The following is an 18,180-nucleotide window of genomic DNA, read 5'->3' on the forward strand; positions in this document are numbered from 1 at the left end:
ATTTTACCGTAAAGGACTTACCAAACTAGGTAAAATCGTTTTCCATCTTTTCACTTATGATATATGATATGCTACAAACTATAAACTTACAACCATACCATAATACCCACGTTCAACCCAGGATTGGTGAATCTGGTCAACCTGGGTTATTACTTACATGATGAGAATTGACAAGCCAATCATGAGCCCACAGAGTATATAAAAGCCCACTTTGCCCTCTCTTAGAGTCGTGAATGCCTTCTTCAACACCCATAGAGTGATGACGACAACTACGGCAATGGCCACAAACAGACAGTAGATAGAAGCTATGGATATGAAGAGAGTGTATCCTGTGTTCTCAAAGCCATAGTCATGGATCAACTGAAATATCAACATTTATACTTCTTAACCACTAATTTATACACATCATTTTGACACGGGTCGAGGTTTTCTTGAAAAAAAAATGAAAAACAACTGCTTTGAACAGTGGTGGAAAAAAAATTCCACAGCAAATCACCCGAATAATTTAGCGATGAATGCGGTAAAAGCAGAGAATTTTGGGAAATTTGCTGCGGTCTTTAGTGGATAATTTTTAACGATTAGCAAATTATAGTGGTGAAATTATTTTAATCGCCGTATCAGCGCTAAAAACCGCAATTCTTACGTTCATTTACCGCGATCACCGCTGCAATTTTCAGCAATTTTTGGTGTTGACACCTCGACCCGGGGGTCCCAAAGGCAGAAGATATTATAGGGCTTCTTTGGTGCGAAGAATTTTGGTGCTTGTGTAGATGTTTTGCCCTGAAATATTTTTTGAACACTCCCTAAACGTAATAAATGACCCATTCTCACTGACATCGTCAAAAAATGACATCTTTTTGAGTCATTTTATGAAAATAGGGTATTAATTCCCAGCAGTCGGGAATAAAAGCGTGCTTTACATAAGTGAAAACAAAATCCATTGAAAGTCTTGAAAGTGGTCGCGCTTTTCCCAAGCTGAGAGGTTCGCTCAGATTATCCGAATCAGACCATTTCGAGCTCAAGCCAGATCATTTTACGGGGCAATTTTGAGCACACTAGAGGTGGATTCGCGTGCACTTTAGTCTGATCGTAACCGATTTGAGCGCAAGCGGGTCTGATCATAAACGGTGCGAGGACAACTGGGTCTGATCAAAATCTGTTCGAGCGCAACCGGGTCTATACAGAAATTATTCTGAACCCAACTGGTTCTGATCAGAGACCATTTCGAGCGCAACATTTTGTCATCTAATTTTTTACTGAGAGATGTTGGTTTTGCCAAGAGACAACAATAAGGCAGCTTTCTGATCCGAGACTAATCTAAAATCCGATAACTCTAATCAGAACCAAGGAGTCCAGGTGATAGCAAATGCCGGTCCCCTTTAGAGGATTTTACTTAACTGTAGATGAAGACGTTCCTTGTGGCAAAATGTATAAGTTCATCCACTAATTCAGAAATATGCATTAACGGGTATAGCTGTGAATTTTTTCACAGCTTAGTGGTTAGCAATGAACTTTTTACTCACCCCAGCTGATTAGTTTTGAGAAAAAGTTCACCACTAATCAGTCAGTGGTGAAAGAAAAATTCAGCGCTAAGATCTGTGGTGAAATTGGAGGTGAATATTCTGAAGATTTCCGGTGTTTAGCACTGAATTTGTTTTTGCCTTGTGCACCGCTAAAACCGCATACTTTACAAAAATTCACCGCATTCACTGCCACCCTTATAATTTTTAGCGATTTTTAGTGGTGACACCTGGACACAAGAGTCTGATCAGAAGTACTTTCTAGCGCAAGTGGGTCTTCTAGCGCAGGGACTGCAAGGCGAGGTGACCAGGACCAAAATGTCCTCTGATCAGACCAACCATCTTGGAACGCACACATGTTCTCGGTGTGCTCGAATTACATGGTCTGGAAAAGTCTTCGAGCGCACTTTCGTCTGGACATTGGTCTGGAACTTGTCTGGTCAGAGATCACTTTGTTCTGAGACGGTCTGATTAAAGGCAGTTTCGAGCACACACTGGTCTAATCAGAGAACAATTCGAGCGCACTCTAGTCTTTTCAGATGCTGATTCAAACTATTTTTTTTCTATTTTTTTTCTGTTTTTACTGACAGACGTTGTCTCTGCCAACAGCCAACAATACAGCAGCATTCTGATCAGAGACTCATCGAGAGTTTGAAGAATTGACTAATTGATGGCGTGCTCAATAAATTTTTTTTCGGCACTTGGGTTTTCTATTCATAAGCAATACTTTTAGAATTGGTTTTTCCTTAGATGAATATATTACTAAAAACATGAATTTTTATGAAATGAATACATCATAACAATTTTGAGAGATTTCTTCATGTTTGAATCCATTCTCTGATTAGAATATTTTTAACGCACTTTAGTCTGATCTGAAGCAACTTCGATCGCCGCTTATTCTGATCATAGGCAGTTTCGAGCGCACCTCAGTCTGATCAGAGACGATTTCGATCACACTTCAGTCTGATAAGGGAGTGACAATCGAGCACACAAGAGTCTAGTTAGAGGATGTTTTCGAGTGCACTTTAAGCCTACACGGAGCTAAGAGCGCTCTATAGTCTGATCAGAGGACCGATCAGTCTGCGTCGGTCTGATCAGATGTTACTTTTGTCTGAGATGGTCTGTCTGATCACAGGCCATTTCGGTCTGGACTTCAACCTGGGTATATTTATCAGTTCTCGTTAACGTTACAGGGACTCATCAAAGTCAAGGAAAGAGTTAGTTGAACTTACCGTTCTAGTGTCTTCCATTGTAACAGTTGTCCTGTTTTCTCGATTCTGGATATAGAGATCAGCGAATTGATCTAGAATGAGAACAACTTTTCAAAAGTATTTCAGTTTGCGTTAATTTCTTTTTCTGCGGGCCGATTCTTTTTCTTTAAAAATGCAAAGTGGTTACTGCATTTAAGAGAGCAAATTTTATTAACATAAAAGATAATAATAAGAATAAACGATACTATTAATTTTAAAAGATTATTTTTTTCTGAAAAGAGAGGTGCTTTGAGTTACACGAGGAAAAGATCCATGAGAAGTTTCATTAGTCCTTCCCTCCAAGAAATTTGGATCTTTCCTATTATAGCCACCATCTTACGAAAATATAGCCCCCATTATAGTTTAACTACCAAGATTCGGGGAGGGGGGAGGAGCTAGAAGACCATTAAGCGGGGGTGGGAGGCTATGGAAAAGACGCGTTAATTTAGCAATGAAGTTGTTGAAATATAGTTCCGACCCCTCTTGAGGGGGGAGGAAGTATATACTCTAATGGGTTTTTTTGGCCGATCGATATATTCATCGTAGAGAATTGAGTGAGTTTATTTTTGATTTTTTAACAAACAAAATATCTATATCTATGTCATTCGAAAAATTAGGTGTTCCTAATTGACAAACAGCGTTAATCGAGCTAGTTTTGAATTAATGACTGACACAATCCAAAAATAGTTCGGATTGTAATCAGTCCGTCTTTTTTATAAAAAAAAATTATTATATTTTAATTAAATAACAGAACATTTCAAATCAAAGCTCACTAGTGATAGGACCAATTCGCCTCTTAAATAGCTCCAAAATATTGTATCTAGTTTTTTACTTGAAAGCTTATGGTCGTTTTAACTTTAAAAAATATTTGTTTTTTAAATAAATAATGGCTTAATGAACTTTGCCTCCATTTTCTCCTACTTTGGTCAACTTGAAGCTTAGTATCTAGAAGCTTTTTCCATCTATTGATTTCGAATTCAATCCTTATTGCGGTTTCACACCTAAAGTTGTTGTTTTCTTGCTTTGATACTACTAGATTACAATTTTTCTATTTTCAGTAATTTTATTTTCAGTCATTCTTCAATTTTTCTAGTTTTGTCACATTATCACGCTATTGACAGTTCAAATATCACATTATTGGCGTTCAAAGCAAGGCACAATTGATAATAATAAAATCCTTAAGGATAGAGATTCTGGTTTTAACGGCTTCGACAAAACTTTCTCGAATAACTTAATTTAATTTTTTAATTTTCTCTCTAACAGTTGTTTTTACTTTGTCTTTTAGTCGTATGAATCTTCCTATACAATTACCCGGTTCCGTTGACTTTTCATGGACGAAGAAATGGCCCAATATTCTGATTTTAGTAGATAGCTGATGGCTGTCATGACGTTTGTTGAAACAATTGTTTTTCAATCTAAAAAAAAACTTTTTTAGATTCGCAATGTTGTTACTTTTATTGTCTGTTTGCTACATAGTGTCGTTAATTACAAGCCAAATGTGATAATATTGTTGTCAGGGGGAGATAAAAAAGGGACTGGTGACCTAAAATCTAATGTTTTCAAAGAAGTTGTTATGACTTCACTGGCTTCGACACGGTTTTTTTTTTACAAAAAAAAGTAAAATAAGTTCTGATTTTTGTCATATTTTACGTTTATTGTAGACGTAAGATATATTTTGGGTAATTGCGGGTCTCAAGAGTTTCTTTTTGAAGAATAGACGAACCCATTAGATATTTAATTTTGTAATTAATGGCTTTTATGTCTTTGGAAATAACTCTTTTTCGAAAAAAAAACATTATTAACAAAGTATTACTTAATTTTGCCTTCTTTTTTCTTTTTGTCTACTTGTTTCCTGGTTTCAATGATGAGAAGTCACATAATACGTTATTGGTGTTCAAAGAAGAAGCAATCGAACATATTTTGAGGGCCAAAGTATGGCTTTACGGCTTCGTAAGCGTTTTCTGGCAAAAGTTAACTGATTTTTTGTTTGTTGTCTATTTATTGTTCTTTTTGTAAACACAAAAAAATTGTATACGGACAGCTCTTAACTCCCAATTTTAAAAACATTAGTAATCTTTAACCGATCGGATATTTTAGTTGATTTCTAATGGTTTTCATTACTTTGAAATTAATTGTTTTTTCTTAAGTTAGCTAATTTTTCAAATTTACCATTTTTGTTCTTTATTGTCTAAATTTTACCAAGCCTTATTATGGACTGTTCCCATATCTCTTCTGTTGAAATACAAGTTACTTTGTTTAGTTTCAGTTTTATCAGACGCTGTTTTGACTTTGTTATTAAGTTTTGTTTTTTAAAACAGACATAAACTTTTTGATGTAATTTTTGTTTGTTGTTGTTGTTTGATTTTGCTGTTCGTCAATCAATCAATCTAATGCATCATTTTTATTCAATCTCATCAATCTAATGCATCATTATTTACTCCACTGTTATTTGCTTTGGAGGCTATCTTTTCGTTCATACACCAATTTTTTTTTTGAAAAATACTTGAGTTTTTGGGGTCTTCTATCTGTTCCTCAGTTGGTAGACAATTATGCCAAAATTGTGGATGAGTGGGGTGGGAACCTTATGTGCGATCGCACATTACCGAGCCTCCTTGATAACCAAAGGATTAGTTTGCTCTTAAGATAAATGACTATTTAACATGTACCTCATTTTATTCAGACTTTTGCATTTTATTCAGACTTAATCAATTTTTCAGTTCAAAAACTGATTTCGACGATTAAATGACGTATGCATTAAGAATGTGAATCTATTTTTGGTCGTTTCTCCGAGCTTGATCGACATTTGACAATGTTTTTGGAACCAGAATAAACACTGGTGCTCATAAACTAATGCAACTCTAACTGACCTTGGGGCAATTGTTCAGAAAATATCCCCTCCCCGATAGATTCCAGCAAGTCATGCAAAAGGACACTGCTCTCGTCATAACCACTCCATTTATAATCAAAGTTGTAACTCATAAACGACTTGAATACTAAGTTGTTGTTGTTATCGCAACAGTAGGAATTGTTTACTGTGGCAATTGCAAACTGTAACAGCAACGGAATAATGAAAAAGAATCTAGAACTGAAAAATAATTTCATTTTTTTTCAACTTTTCCCAAGTTCTCGCCGTAGAAGAAAAATTTGAGCGCGTATCCTAGTTCTTTAACATTTAAGATTTCTTTTCAGTAATTAAATTTTTGATCATATTACAACTATGAAGCAGCTAAACCGTTCTAATGGTAAAACAAAAAAAGCAAAGAATCATTCCCTTGTTTTTTGAGGAAAAATTATCGTTGCTATGTTTGCTTCCATGCGTAAAGTATTCAAAAACCGAGTTTGTGCCAAATTAAAATAAAATTGTACGTTTAATATTTGGACGCTGTTTATGTATAATAGCAAAATCAGTTATAAGTAACCAGGCAGTTTCTGATCTATAATTAAATTTGGAGCCGCTGTATCACAGTCAAAAACTGCTTCAAGATTTCTCTAACAAAACGAGTTTAAAATGAGTGAAACTTCGAAATATTTGATAGCACAGAAAAATGCAACAAAAAAGATCGTAGCAATTCGATGGAAACATTTACTGTCCCTGAATGTTAAGATTGACAGTTATCGGAAAAACAGTAATTGTTAAAACGCTCATTAGAAGAGATTCAATCACAAACTGGTTATGGAAGTTTAGAGGTCCTGTGCCAATTGGCTAATTTTCACTGATTTTGCTATTATTTCATTAACTTTTTTACCGACCTTTGTTACTTCACCAATTAATTGTTTTCAAATAAATCTTGTTCGCTTTTGCTACAAATTTGCTCACTAGTTGTAATTTTCCGGGTTGAGGTTTTTGGGTGAATTTCTATAAGAAAAGCGGTGAATGCGGTGAAATTTTGTCAGAATTGCGGTGATTGCGGTGAAGGCGGTTAAAAAAATTTCACCGCTTTTCACCGCATTTCTTACAAAAATTCACCGGAAAATTCACCGCATTTCTTACAAGAATTCACCGCATTTGCTTTCCAACGTTTACTGAATCTGATTTAAGTTCACAAGAAACTACATAAATAAATTAGGTTTAGTAACTAACTAATCTTTTGCTTACTATTGCAGAGCTCATACTTTCTTTCATATTAATAGGGCGCACACAATTAGGACCAGATATAAAAGGGTAAATAATCCAAATTTGCATTGATAATTGTTTATACAGATTTCCTGTTTTTCAAACCTATTTTCTTATGCCCGATAGCCTACCCCGAATTTTTTACTCCTATATCATTTATCACCATAATATCCTTACATTATTTCACCCCGATTGCTTCCATAATTCAGGATAGTTAGATCTCAATGAAACCTAATCGGTACAATTATTAAAGGTTAAAATCGGGGTGACCATTCTGAAATGTGAATATAACACTTTCACATCTCCGTCACTTCATTCCGATTACAATTGGTGAAGTAAGGGCGCAAAGTGTCATGAAAAACAGCTACAGACTCAATCGCTAAAAGCAAAGTTATTACCATTAGCGAATTGGTTATCTCATCTAGACCCCGAGGGCAATTAAAACGACTGAAAAGTTTACCGAATTCTAGAATTTTTCCTGCTCCATTGAACGCTGAAGACTGTGTGATAAAGGTTGAATTTGAATTCCCAATTTCTTCGAAAAGTAAAGAACGTTGTTTGGAGAATGAAACGGGTTTTATGTTAAAAAAGTCATTCTGGCTATTTTTGCCTGGAGCTGCGCGAAATAACAAATCTACAGATACCGCGTTTTCGCATATCCACAAGATGATCAACTTATTCACGTGTACGTTGACACAATAACAAGATATCAAAGACCTGGGTAAAACGTTTTCACCTGCAATAGCCGTGGCCACTATAATTTTACCACCAACCGACCTTTGCTGAGGACAGTATGGGTTGCCGGCAAAACCCAATTTAGTACCAAAATCGCATCGTATATGCAAGAATGTTCAAGCAGTGTCAAATCGTGATGCGGTTGAACGGCATTATCATACACCCGATAAGTGTAAAGTGTATTTATAAATTAACAGCGAAACAGATAGCCTGGAGCGTATCCTTTTTTTGGTGATCCGTATACCATATCAGTGTTTGAAGGTTTTAGATTCCAACCTGGTGACGGAACAGTTAAATTGTCACCTAAAAATTTCCTGCAAGTATACACACTTCTTGAAAAAATTTTCATCATTATCCCTAATTGTTTGAATTCTAACTTTCGTAACGAAACGGGAAAATGATACATCAGAAAACTTGATGCCTTAGAGAAAATTACTGCAGGTTGTAAGCCCGATAAGGCTCGTAAGCCCGATATTGAACTTGCCCGAATTAACACCTTCCAAAAGCATCATACCTGTCCATTGTTAACCGGCTGTTATTTTCGTTTCATCAAAATTTTTGAACGCAAAAATGTAGAAATTAAATCAAAAAATTTGGTTACGGAAGACTGTGAAGTGGCCACGGCTCAAAAAACGATCCCTGCTCTAGCTTCCAAAAATCAAGAAAAAAGAAAAACACTTTGAATTTAGTGTACAAGAAAGAACTAATTTGGCAGAACAACATCGTTTAGATGGCTATGTTATTGGGGAAAAATGGAGTTTTGTTAATATTTAAATCAAATTATATCCAAATTATATCTAAAGTGTCCAATGTTGAGCCGTCCTCCCATGTTCAACAAAAATTGGTAACAGCATGAAATAGCCACAAAGGACATTTCAAGAACAACCAATGGTGCTGAGGTATGAATTTATGGGATTAATCCCCTGTTCAGCGTATCAGATCTCTGAAACTGGAATTTTATGCTAATTAGATTGACAACAGCCGGCCTGCAAAGTTTCTGAATTCCTCTGCGAGACTAAAAGAACAGGAGAGTAAGTAGGCCTAATCACAATGGATTCAGAATTGGCTGCAGATTCTCAGGGACAAAACTGATATTCATTATTTAGGGCTATTGCTAGTCTATCTTAATTGTTTATTTGGAATGTTTTTGTGTTCACGGTGGTTTTTTGTGCGAATTTAACTAATGCTAATTTAAATTATACAATAATTTTTCTACTTTTTTGGTTGGCAGAATCCTTGCGTCATCACTGAGTGACGTCGAAGCCTTACATTATAACTCCAGAGGCAATTTGATCTCAGGCATTAACCTGTGGTGAGATCCCTAAATGGAATCACAGTTTTAGATATAAAACTATCACTGCAGAGGTGCTAGCAAAATATCAATCGTGATATCATTGAGCCTTCTGCCAAATGTTTTGTTGAATTCAGCTTTCAATCGCTAAAATATTGCGGCTCGAAAAGTGATCTCTAAAAATTAAATGTGATAGTTCTTTTCGAAAAAAAACAGGTTCTTCGCTTTCTAGACTCAGGCAGTTTTTTTTCGATCAATTTGGATTCAAAACAAATTGTAGCAATAAAAGATGTCAAACTTTCTTCTTCAATCAAATGAATTATGCTAAGAAAAACCTTCTTGTCATTTTTTTCAATTTCAAAAAAGTGCAAACTATTTAACTCCGAACTGTTAAAAGTAAGTAGTTTTGTGTAATTTAAGTACGTTGAATTGTAGCTCTATTAATTGTTAGTTTGAATGTCGAAATACGTTTTAAGAAAAGGTGGTGTTAAACCTCTTTTTGGGTTGAATTTTTATTTAAGATACAAAGCAAATTTGCTCGACGCTTCTTTTCAAGCTAATTTGATGATTTTTGCCGCAATTGCTTTTATTAAAAATCTTGATGTAGTTTTTCTTTTAAAACAATTACTATTGCCAAAAACAGAGATTGCACGTTTTCTGTTTGAGGGTGAAGGTCAATTATTAAATTCAACATACCCCTGGCTCTCATATCAGACCTTTGCGATCAACTGTTTGATTTCCACATTACATTTATTATTTGTAGTCTTTTTCAAATCTGAAGTAACAATCAGGTGAAATGCAGGTAACTAGGGGTATGTAGACGGCATTTATTAAGATGGATCATAGCCTCTTCCTTGAGTGACATTTCCTCTTGATGTAACAAGATATGATATTTATCACCCATGTTTTGAGTTTTGGCCGACTCTATGTATCAAGATTACGTATAGCTGACTTTTTGTGAAAAGATTAGTTATATCCGACACCATGTGCTAAAATAGGGAATAGCAAACTCCAAATATTAAAATAGGGATTAAGTAACTCTATGTTTTAAGGTCCTATGTAAAAGGATTAGCAATAGCTTTCAATATGTATTAAAAAATTATAGAGGTTCTTAGGTGTTGAGATTAGTTATAGAATGTGCCTTGTAACAAGATAAGGTATAAAGTTGCATCTTTACGTTTATATGCGTATATTTTGTCAATTGCTGGTAATTACTAGCTAGAATATTTTTTTCAAAACCGCGTCTTCAATTTTTTGAAATTTTTTGACAACTTTTGCAATCACACTCACAATCACACACACACAAAAATATATCGCGCAATCACACGCAATCAAACACACACAAATATATCGCAAAGGCAATCATCACACACACGCATATTGCACACAAAAATACATCGTGAAGGCCATACCTAATCCTAATACATTGCGGCAGCTATGCCCAATCTTAACAAATGGAGACAGCTGTAGTTCAAAAGCGCAGATTTTTAAAAATTTTGCGTTTAAAAGCGTAGATACCTCTTTATTTCGGCGTTCCTAATCGCAAATTGAAGTTGTTAATTAATTTATTAGTGCTGCGAGTAATAAAAGTTTGTATTTGTACCTCTTATAGAAGTTCGGCAATTCTAAGCCTAGAAATTATCAAAACAATAGACTTTAAAAATTTGCTGTGATCTGATAATGTTTAACGTTTAGCTTAGTTTGGAACTTATAGAACCGCATCGTTTAATTCTTTTGGTTGATCTTTTATAATTTAGCGTTTAATTCATTGTTAAGTTTTTATAATTTGAACAAATAATTTTTTGCATTAACTTTAAGTAGAAAAATTTTTAATGTTGACAAATACTATTCGGTCATTAATTGTTGCATTGAGTGAAATTTTGGTTACAAAATCCACTTGTTGAATTTTTATACTAAAAGTTGAAATTATTTTACAGATTTTAATTATTTTAAAAATTGTGCTCCGAGTATGCAATAATGATTAATGAGGTTGTCGTCGCCTATTTTATGTTCTCAACAACACATCTGTGGAATATTCTCAAATCAAAATTAATATACACAATTTAAATACATACTTTTTAAGTATTTCAAAGGACTGTGCAAATTATACCCTAAAAAAACAAGTTTAGTTGGAGCAATTTCTGGACCGAATGAAAAACAATTGACTTCTAATCTTGTTGCATCGATTAGAATAGGTTAGGAATTTGATGGAGATATACAGGGAATAAGCTGATATTCATTATTTAGGGCTATCGCTAGTCTGTCTTAACCGTGTATTTGAAAAATTTTTGTGTCTTCTTTTGCCGTTCCGCGTTATTCTAAATAATTTTTGTTTAGAAATTTTCAATTTTTCAGGTTGGCGTTGTCCTTGCGTCATCAGACAGTGGCGTTGAAGCCTTGTACCTTGACTCCTTGGAAAATTGATCCTAGGCGTTAACCTTGCGGTGAGAACTCTAATTGGAAACAAAGTTTTGCAATATCTAGATATAAAGCTAGCACTGCATAGTTGGTATCAAAGGATCAATCTTAATTTATTCAACTTTCTGCTAAACGCACTGTTAAAAATTGTTACTGTTCGCTAATTTTTGCCTGCTCGAAAAGTAGCTTCTGAGATCTAATTTTGATCGTTCCTTTAGAAAAGTGTCAGGTTCTCCGCTTTCTAGACTCAGACAGTTTTTTTGAACATTTTGGATTCAAATCGAATTGTGACGAAGAAAGATGTCAGAATTTGTATACGTTTTTTTCGATCAAATGAAGTTAGCTAAGAAAAACCGTCTTGTTATTATTCTTCAGTTTCAAACAAACGCAAGTTGTTTAACGCGGAACTTTTGAAGGTGAGTAATTTTTTCGTTATTTAGCTGCTTTGAATTTTAACTCTGCATTTGCACGCCGAAACAGATTTTAAAAATGTGTTTAACTTTTTCTGTGGTGAAAAATTAATAAAGACACTAAAAAAATTTGCATGACACTATCTTTACAGCTAATTTTACCGCAATATATTCAAGTTAAAATCATTAGAACAGTAAAGTTTTGCCAAATATAGAGAGGGCGCCTTTTCTGTTTGAGAGTCAAGATAAATTTTTAGAGTCAATATACCCCTTGGTTCTGTTATCAGACCCTGGTGATCAATTGTTTTGTTTCCAGATTACATTTTATTTGTGTAATCTTTGAAGTCAAAATAATAGAGTGAACCACAGTGAACAACTAACTCTATGTATTTCTATTAGGTATAGCTGATTCTTTGTGTTTTGATTGGTTATAGGTGACTCCATGTACTAAAAAGGTGAAAAGCTCACTCCTAGTTCTATGATAACTACTAGGTGGTTCGGTGTTTTAAGATGGCGTAGTCCTATGTATAAGGATTATTAATACCGTTCTTCATTGATTAAGATGAATTTTAGAGCTTTTTAGTTGTTGGCATTAATTATAGGTTATCCCATGTGTTGCCGTAGGGTATACAGTATAGTTGTTTCCATGTGTTAGGATTAGGTATAGCCACCGAGAAAAATTAAGTTTAGGTATGGGCACTGCAATATATTATGATTGGTTGTAATCGCCGCAATGTATTAAGATTAAGTATAGCCTTCGCAATATGTTTGTGTGTATGATTGAGGGAGCGTGCCGGGTGTTGAGGGAGTTGTCAAAAAGTTTTAAAACAAAATGGAAATGCGATATTCAAAATGATACTATAGCTAATTAACTTGGACATATAATAATAAGCGTAGAAACGCAGGTTCATATGCGCAGATCTTTGTCAATTTTGCGGTTCAAAGCGTGGAATATACAATAGTTTGGCGCTTTGAGGCGCAGTTCGAAGTTGTTACATAATTTAATTTTTGTTTTTGTACAAATTTTATAAGTTCAGCCTTCCTAAGCGTACATGTTATGAAAAAAAAGTCTCCAAGTTTTGCTGTAAAATCTGATAAGTTATAACGTTTAGCTTAGCGATGATTTTATAGTAGCGCAATGTTGAATTTTTAGCGTTGGTCTCATTTTTTTAAGGGTTTAATTCAAAAATTCAACAAAAACTTTTTTGCATCAACATTTTGTAGAAGCTTGCAAAAACTCAACAAATAAAATTATGCATTAACTGTTTATAGTAAAAAAAAATTTTAACTTTGACAACTATCCGGTCATTATTTTCTGCATTAGAATAAAAACCACGTGTTGAGCTTTTATTCTAAAGCTTGATTTTATTTTACAGACTTTGCTTGTTAATATTGTGCGCGAATGTGCATTAATGCTTTGAAGTTTTATTTGCCTAGGTTATGTTTTCAGCAGTACGTTTGTCAAAAATTTACAAAAACAGAAATAATATGAAAATTCTAAAAGATACTTTATATTATTTTCCCATGGACTGGACAACATACATACCAATAAAAACAAGCTGGGTTGGATCAACAAACAGACTTTGCTTGTTAATATTGTGCGCGAATGTGCATTAATGCTTTGAAGTTTTATTTGCCTAGGTTATGTTTTCAGCAGTACCTTTGTCAAAAATTTACAAAAACAGAAATAATATGAAAATTCTAAAAGATGCTTTATATTATTTTCCCATGGTCTGGACAACATACATACCAATAAAAACAAGCTGGGTTGGATCAACAAACAGACTTTGCTTGTTAATATTGTGCGCGAATGTGCATTAATGCTTTGAAGTTTTATTTGCCTAGGTTATGTTTTCAGCAGTACTTTTGTCAAAAATTTACAAAAACAGAAATAATATGAAAATTCTAAAAGATACTTTATATTATTTTCCCATGGACTGGACAACATACATACCAATAGAAACAAGCTGGGTTGGATCAACTCCTAGACTGAATTGAAAAAACAATTGACGCAACAATTGAAATATTTTCTAATTTCATCTTTCAAAACGAGACCAAGAGGTTCTAGCTGAATCAAACTGCTTTTTTTATGGTCAAAAAAATTATGGTATCTATTCTCCATTATCTTATCTCCCGAATAAATACGATTCAATGCACAAAACAGTTACACGGCCAAAAATTAAAATTAATATTGGGACTGCAAAACGGCCATAAATCATCAATTTCATTTACAAAGTTTTTCATAAATTTCAACTTCATTTTTTGAGGTTTATTGACAATTATGACGATCGGAGGATGAATTAGGAAACAAAAACTGGTGATTTCTTAACAATGCAAAAATTTTATTAGTAAATATTTGTTAGCTGAACGCTGAATTAAACTCAGAGAAAACAAGATCAACGTTAAAACCTAAACGTTGATTTTATGTAAACTCTATGCTCAAAAACGCTAAAAGATGTAATTTTTAAGTTTAATATTACCGTTGAAATTATGCAAGATTTATGCTTAAAACCGGCAAAATTATGTAATATCTACGCTTAAAAACGGCAATATGTTGTTTTCGACACCTCAAGCGTAGATCTTACATAAATTCAACACATTCGGTATGTTTCTCTTGAAATCGTAAACTTCAAAGAAACAGGTAAAACAAAAACAATCAATTTGATTCCAAAAAAAAACTTCCCCGTGACTCAGTTTTTAGCTATGGCTTTTTCGGTACTTTCCCATTATAGCTCGCCCACACCACCGCAAAGGCAGGACATATATCCCCCATTGTGGTATATTTGAGATAATTGTTTGGAAGAGTTGGGGGGGGGGGTAATACGTTGTTATGTTGTTTTCGGGGGGGGGGGGGTAATAAGGCAATATGTTGTTTTCGACACCTCAAGCGTAGATCTTACATAAATTCAACACATTCGTCGCCAACCCTAAATAATTTTGCCTTTTTTTAGCGTTGACACTTCGGCCCGGGATAAGGATTAAGTTTCCCCGTGACTCAGTTTTAAACTTTCCCCGTGACTCAGTTTTTAGCTATGGTTTTTTCGGTACTTTCCCATTATAGCTCGCCCACACCACCGCAAAGGCAGGACATATATCCCCCCATTGTGGTATATTTGAGATAATTGTTTGGAGGAGTTGGAGGGGGGGGGGGGTAATACGTTGTTATGTTGATTTCGGGGGGGGGGGTAATACGGCAATATGTTGTTTTCGACACCTCAAGCGTAGATCTTACATAAATTCAACACATTCGTCGCCAACCTTAAATAATTTTGCCTTTTTTTAGCGTTGACACTTCGGCCCGGGTTAAGGATTAAGTTTTTGAACTATCAGAAATATAAAGACAAGAAATTTATGAGATGTCACTTGCAGTTTGCTCAGCTTAATGTAGCCGATCAGAGATAAAAATAACATTGTCAAACTATTTTGAAAAAATCTATCGAAATCATTCTCAATGTGAGAAGCTTATGACATTTTAGCACTCATACGCCGGTGAAAACTTTTCAGTTTAAATATTCAGTGGATTAGAGGGATCGGGGCATAATAGGCGAACACATATTACCGAGCCTCCTTGTTTGATTGTAAATCAATTATTTTTTCGTTTTTTTTCAATTCGTTCGGTTTTTCCTGTGCCGAGCGCAGACTCGCATGAGCCGTCTGGGCTACACACGTTTGTCTATAAACGTATCGCATTGTCAATATGAGAAACAGAAAAGCATTGATAGCATCTTCAAGATAAAGCTATGTAAGATTGGAAGCTTTCCTATCAGCAATTTTAATGGAACAGTGTCTACCAAAATTGACAACTTTACATGGGTTAAACAAAATTTCTAATTTGAAAAGTGGTTTAGTGATTATGGACAATTATCATTCGAAGTTCGACAGTAAGTTGCAAAGTTAGACAACAAATTTTCACGGTACTTTAATTTGAAAAAAAAACATTTAGTGATCATGTACTCATTTATCTTCTAAGTAGACAAAATGTTGACTAGACATTTTATATTATCAAGTAAGAATAGATAAATGATCTTATATAATTAATAATCATTATCGGCCTTACTTTTGATCTGACGACAGTCTCTCACCTGATTATTCTACTCAGTTTTAATTCTCTTGAAATCGTTAACTTCAAAGAAACAGGTAAAACAAAAATAATCAATTTGATTCCAAAAATAAACTTTCCCCGTGACTCAGTTTTTAGCTATGTCTTTTTCGGTACTTTCCCATTATAGCTCGCCCACACCACCGCAAAGGCAGGACATATATCCCCCCATTGTGGTATATTTGAGATAATTGTTTGGAGGAGTTGGGGGGGGGGGGGTAATACGTTGTTATGTTGATTTCGGGGGGGGGGGGTAATACGGCAATATGTTGTTTTCGACACCTCAAGCGTAGATCTTACATAAATTCAACACATTCGTCGCCAACCTTAAATAATTTTGCCTTTTTTTAGCGTTGACACTTCGGCCCGGGTTAAGGATTAAGTTTTTGAACTATCAGAAATATAAAGACAAGAAATTTATGAGATGTCACTTGCAGTTTGCTCAGCTTAATGTAGCCGATCAGAGATAAAAATAACATTGTCAAACTATTTTGAAAAAATCTATCGAAATCATTCTCAATGTGAGAAGCTTATGACATTTTAGCACTCATACGCCGGTGAAAACTTTTCAGTTTAAATATTCAGTGGATTAGAGGGATCGGGGCATAATAGGCGAACACATATTACCGAGCCTCCTTGTTTGATTGTAAATCAATTATTTTTTCGTTTTTTTTCAATTCGTTCGGTTTTTCCTGTGCCGAGCGCAGACTCGCATGAGCCGTCTGGGCTACACACGTTTGTCTATAAACGTATCGCATTGTCAATATGAGAAACAGAAAAGCATTGATAGCATCTTCAAGATAAAGCTATGTAAGATTGGAAGCTTTCCTATCAGCAATTTTAATGGAACAGTGTCTACCAAAATTGACAACTTTACATGGGTTAAACAAAATTTCTAATTTGAAAAGTGGTTTAGTGATTATGGACAATTATCATTCGAAGTTCGACAGTAAGTTGCAAAGTTAGACAACAAATTTTCACGGTACTTTAATTTGAAAAAAAAACATTTAGTGATCATGTACTCATTTATCTTCTAAGTAGACAAAATGTTGACTAGACATTTTCTATTATCAAGTAAGAATAGATAAATGATCTTATATAATTAATAATCATTATCGGCCTTACTTTTGATCTGACGACAGTCTCTCACCTGATTATTCTACTCAGTTTTAATTCTCTTGAAATCGTTAACTTCAAAGAAACAGGTAAAACAAAAATAATCAATTTGATTCCAAAAATAAACTTTCCCCGTGACTCAGTTTTTAGCTATGTCTTTTTCGGTACTTTCCCATTATAGCTCGCCCACACCACCGCAAAGGCAGGACATATATCCCCCATTGTGGTATATTTGAGATAATTGTTTGGAGGAGTTGGGGGGGGGGGGTAATACGTTTTATATTCCGTCAAAAATTTGGTCCTGAATCGAATATTATATTTCACGTTTTTCTTCAACCTAACACAGGATTCTATTTGGTAGAAAAACGGGGGCTATGTGATATATATCAGTGCGAACAGTACAAACAAGGAAGATACTAATCAGACAGATTTTAATTGTATAATTTCTGATATTCTGATATTTGGTTAATAAAAGTTTCACTTAAATCGCAGTTTCAAACACTGGACAGAATCCCATCGAATTGAGTCTTTTAATTTAGGAATATGAACAATTATCTCGAAATTTTGTGTTGAGGAACTTCAACATTTCCCCTTTTATAGCACTATCATTATTTTGAGTAAAAATATTGCAATGTGTGGTATAAACACTATAGCAAAAAAAACTGTCACTTTAAAATGTTTTGACGTTTATCTACATTTTTCTGGTTTTTACATGAGCTCTCGATTCTATTCTTTTTCTTCTGGCAACAACAGTAGCAGAAAATAGTACACGACGCTTATTAGCAAGAATTACAATCAGTTTTTAAAACTATGTAAATTAAAATCAAATTTTATAACCATAACAAAGTTTGATTAAGAAATATTATTATAAGAACGGCTTCATAAATGTATGTTAGTTTGTTCCTCAAAGTACTCGTACAAATCAGTTTTGAAAACTTGTCTATCTAAAGGAAAACGTTCATATAATTTGATAATTTCTCTAACTGTTTCTCCTTAATTTTATTTTTTTTTTAATTTCCGGACTTCTATTGGTAAGTGGTTCCGCTTTCTCGAGAAAATTCTAACTATGCTTAGGTCTGTCCCTTTGGATTGACACAATTTTTATGGAACAAATTGGACAATTCGGCGTTTTTTCTCATCTTACATCTCTCCAAAGTTTTGGAAGAGGTTTTGTAAAGTTCATTGCTTTGGTTGAAATGCGTAATTAAACTAATAAACTGGAAAAGA

The 18,180-nt window shown here is 34.3% G+C and overlaps 1 protein-coding gene across 1 annotated transcript in view; it reads right to left on the reverse strand.

Moving 5' to 3' along the window:
* Nucleotides 1-6,893, reverse strand: part of LOC142342588 (uncharacterized) — a 57,473-nt gene extending 50,580 nt beyond the window's left edge. Inside the window, exons 1-4 of the mRNA XM_075394406.1 lie at nt 6,867-6,893; nt 5,638-5,818; nt 2,753-2,823; nt 158-360 (exon numbers count right to left, since the gene is read on the reverse strand). Of these exons, the coding sequence (XP_075250521.1) occupies nt 158-360; nt 2,753-2,823; nt 5,638-5,818; nt 6,867-6,893 (482 nt within the window). The remainder of the gene's footprint in view (nt 1-157; nt 361-2,752; nt 2,824-5,637; nt 5,819-6,866) is intronic.
* Between the last annotated feature and the right edge of the window lie 11,287 nt (nt 6,894-18,180).

Source organism: Convolutriloba macropyga, chromosome 1 (assembly GCF_964194025.1).
Source record: "Convolutriloba macropyga chromosome 1, txConMacr16.3, whole genome shotgun sequence".
NCBI lineage: Eukaryota > Metazoa > Xenacoelomorpha > Acoela > Convolutidae > Convolutriloba > Convolutriloba macropyga.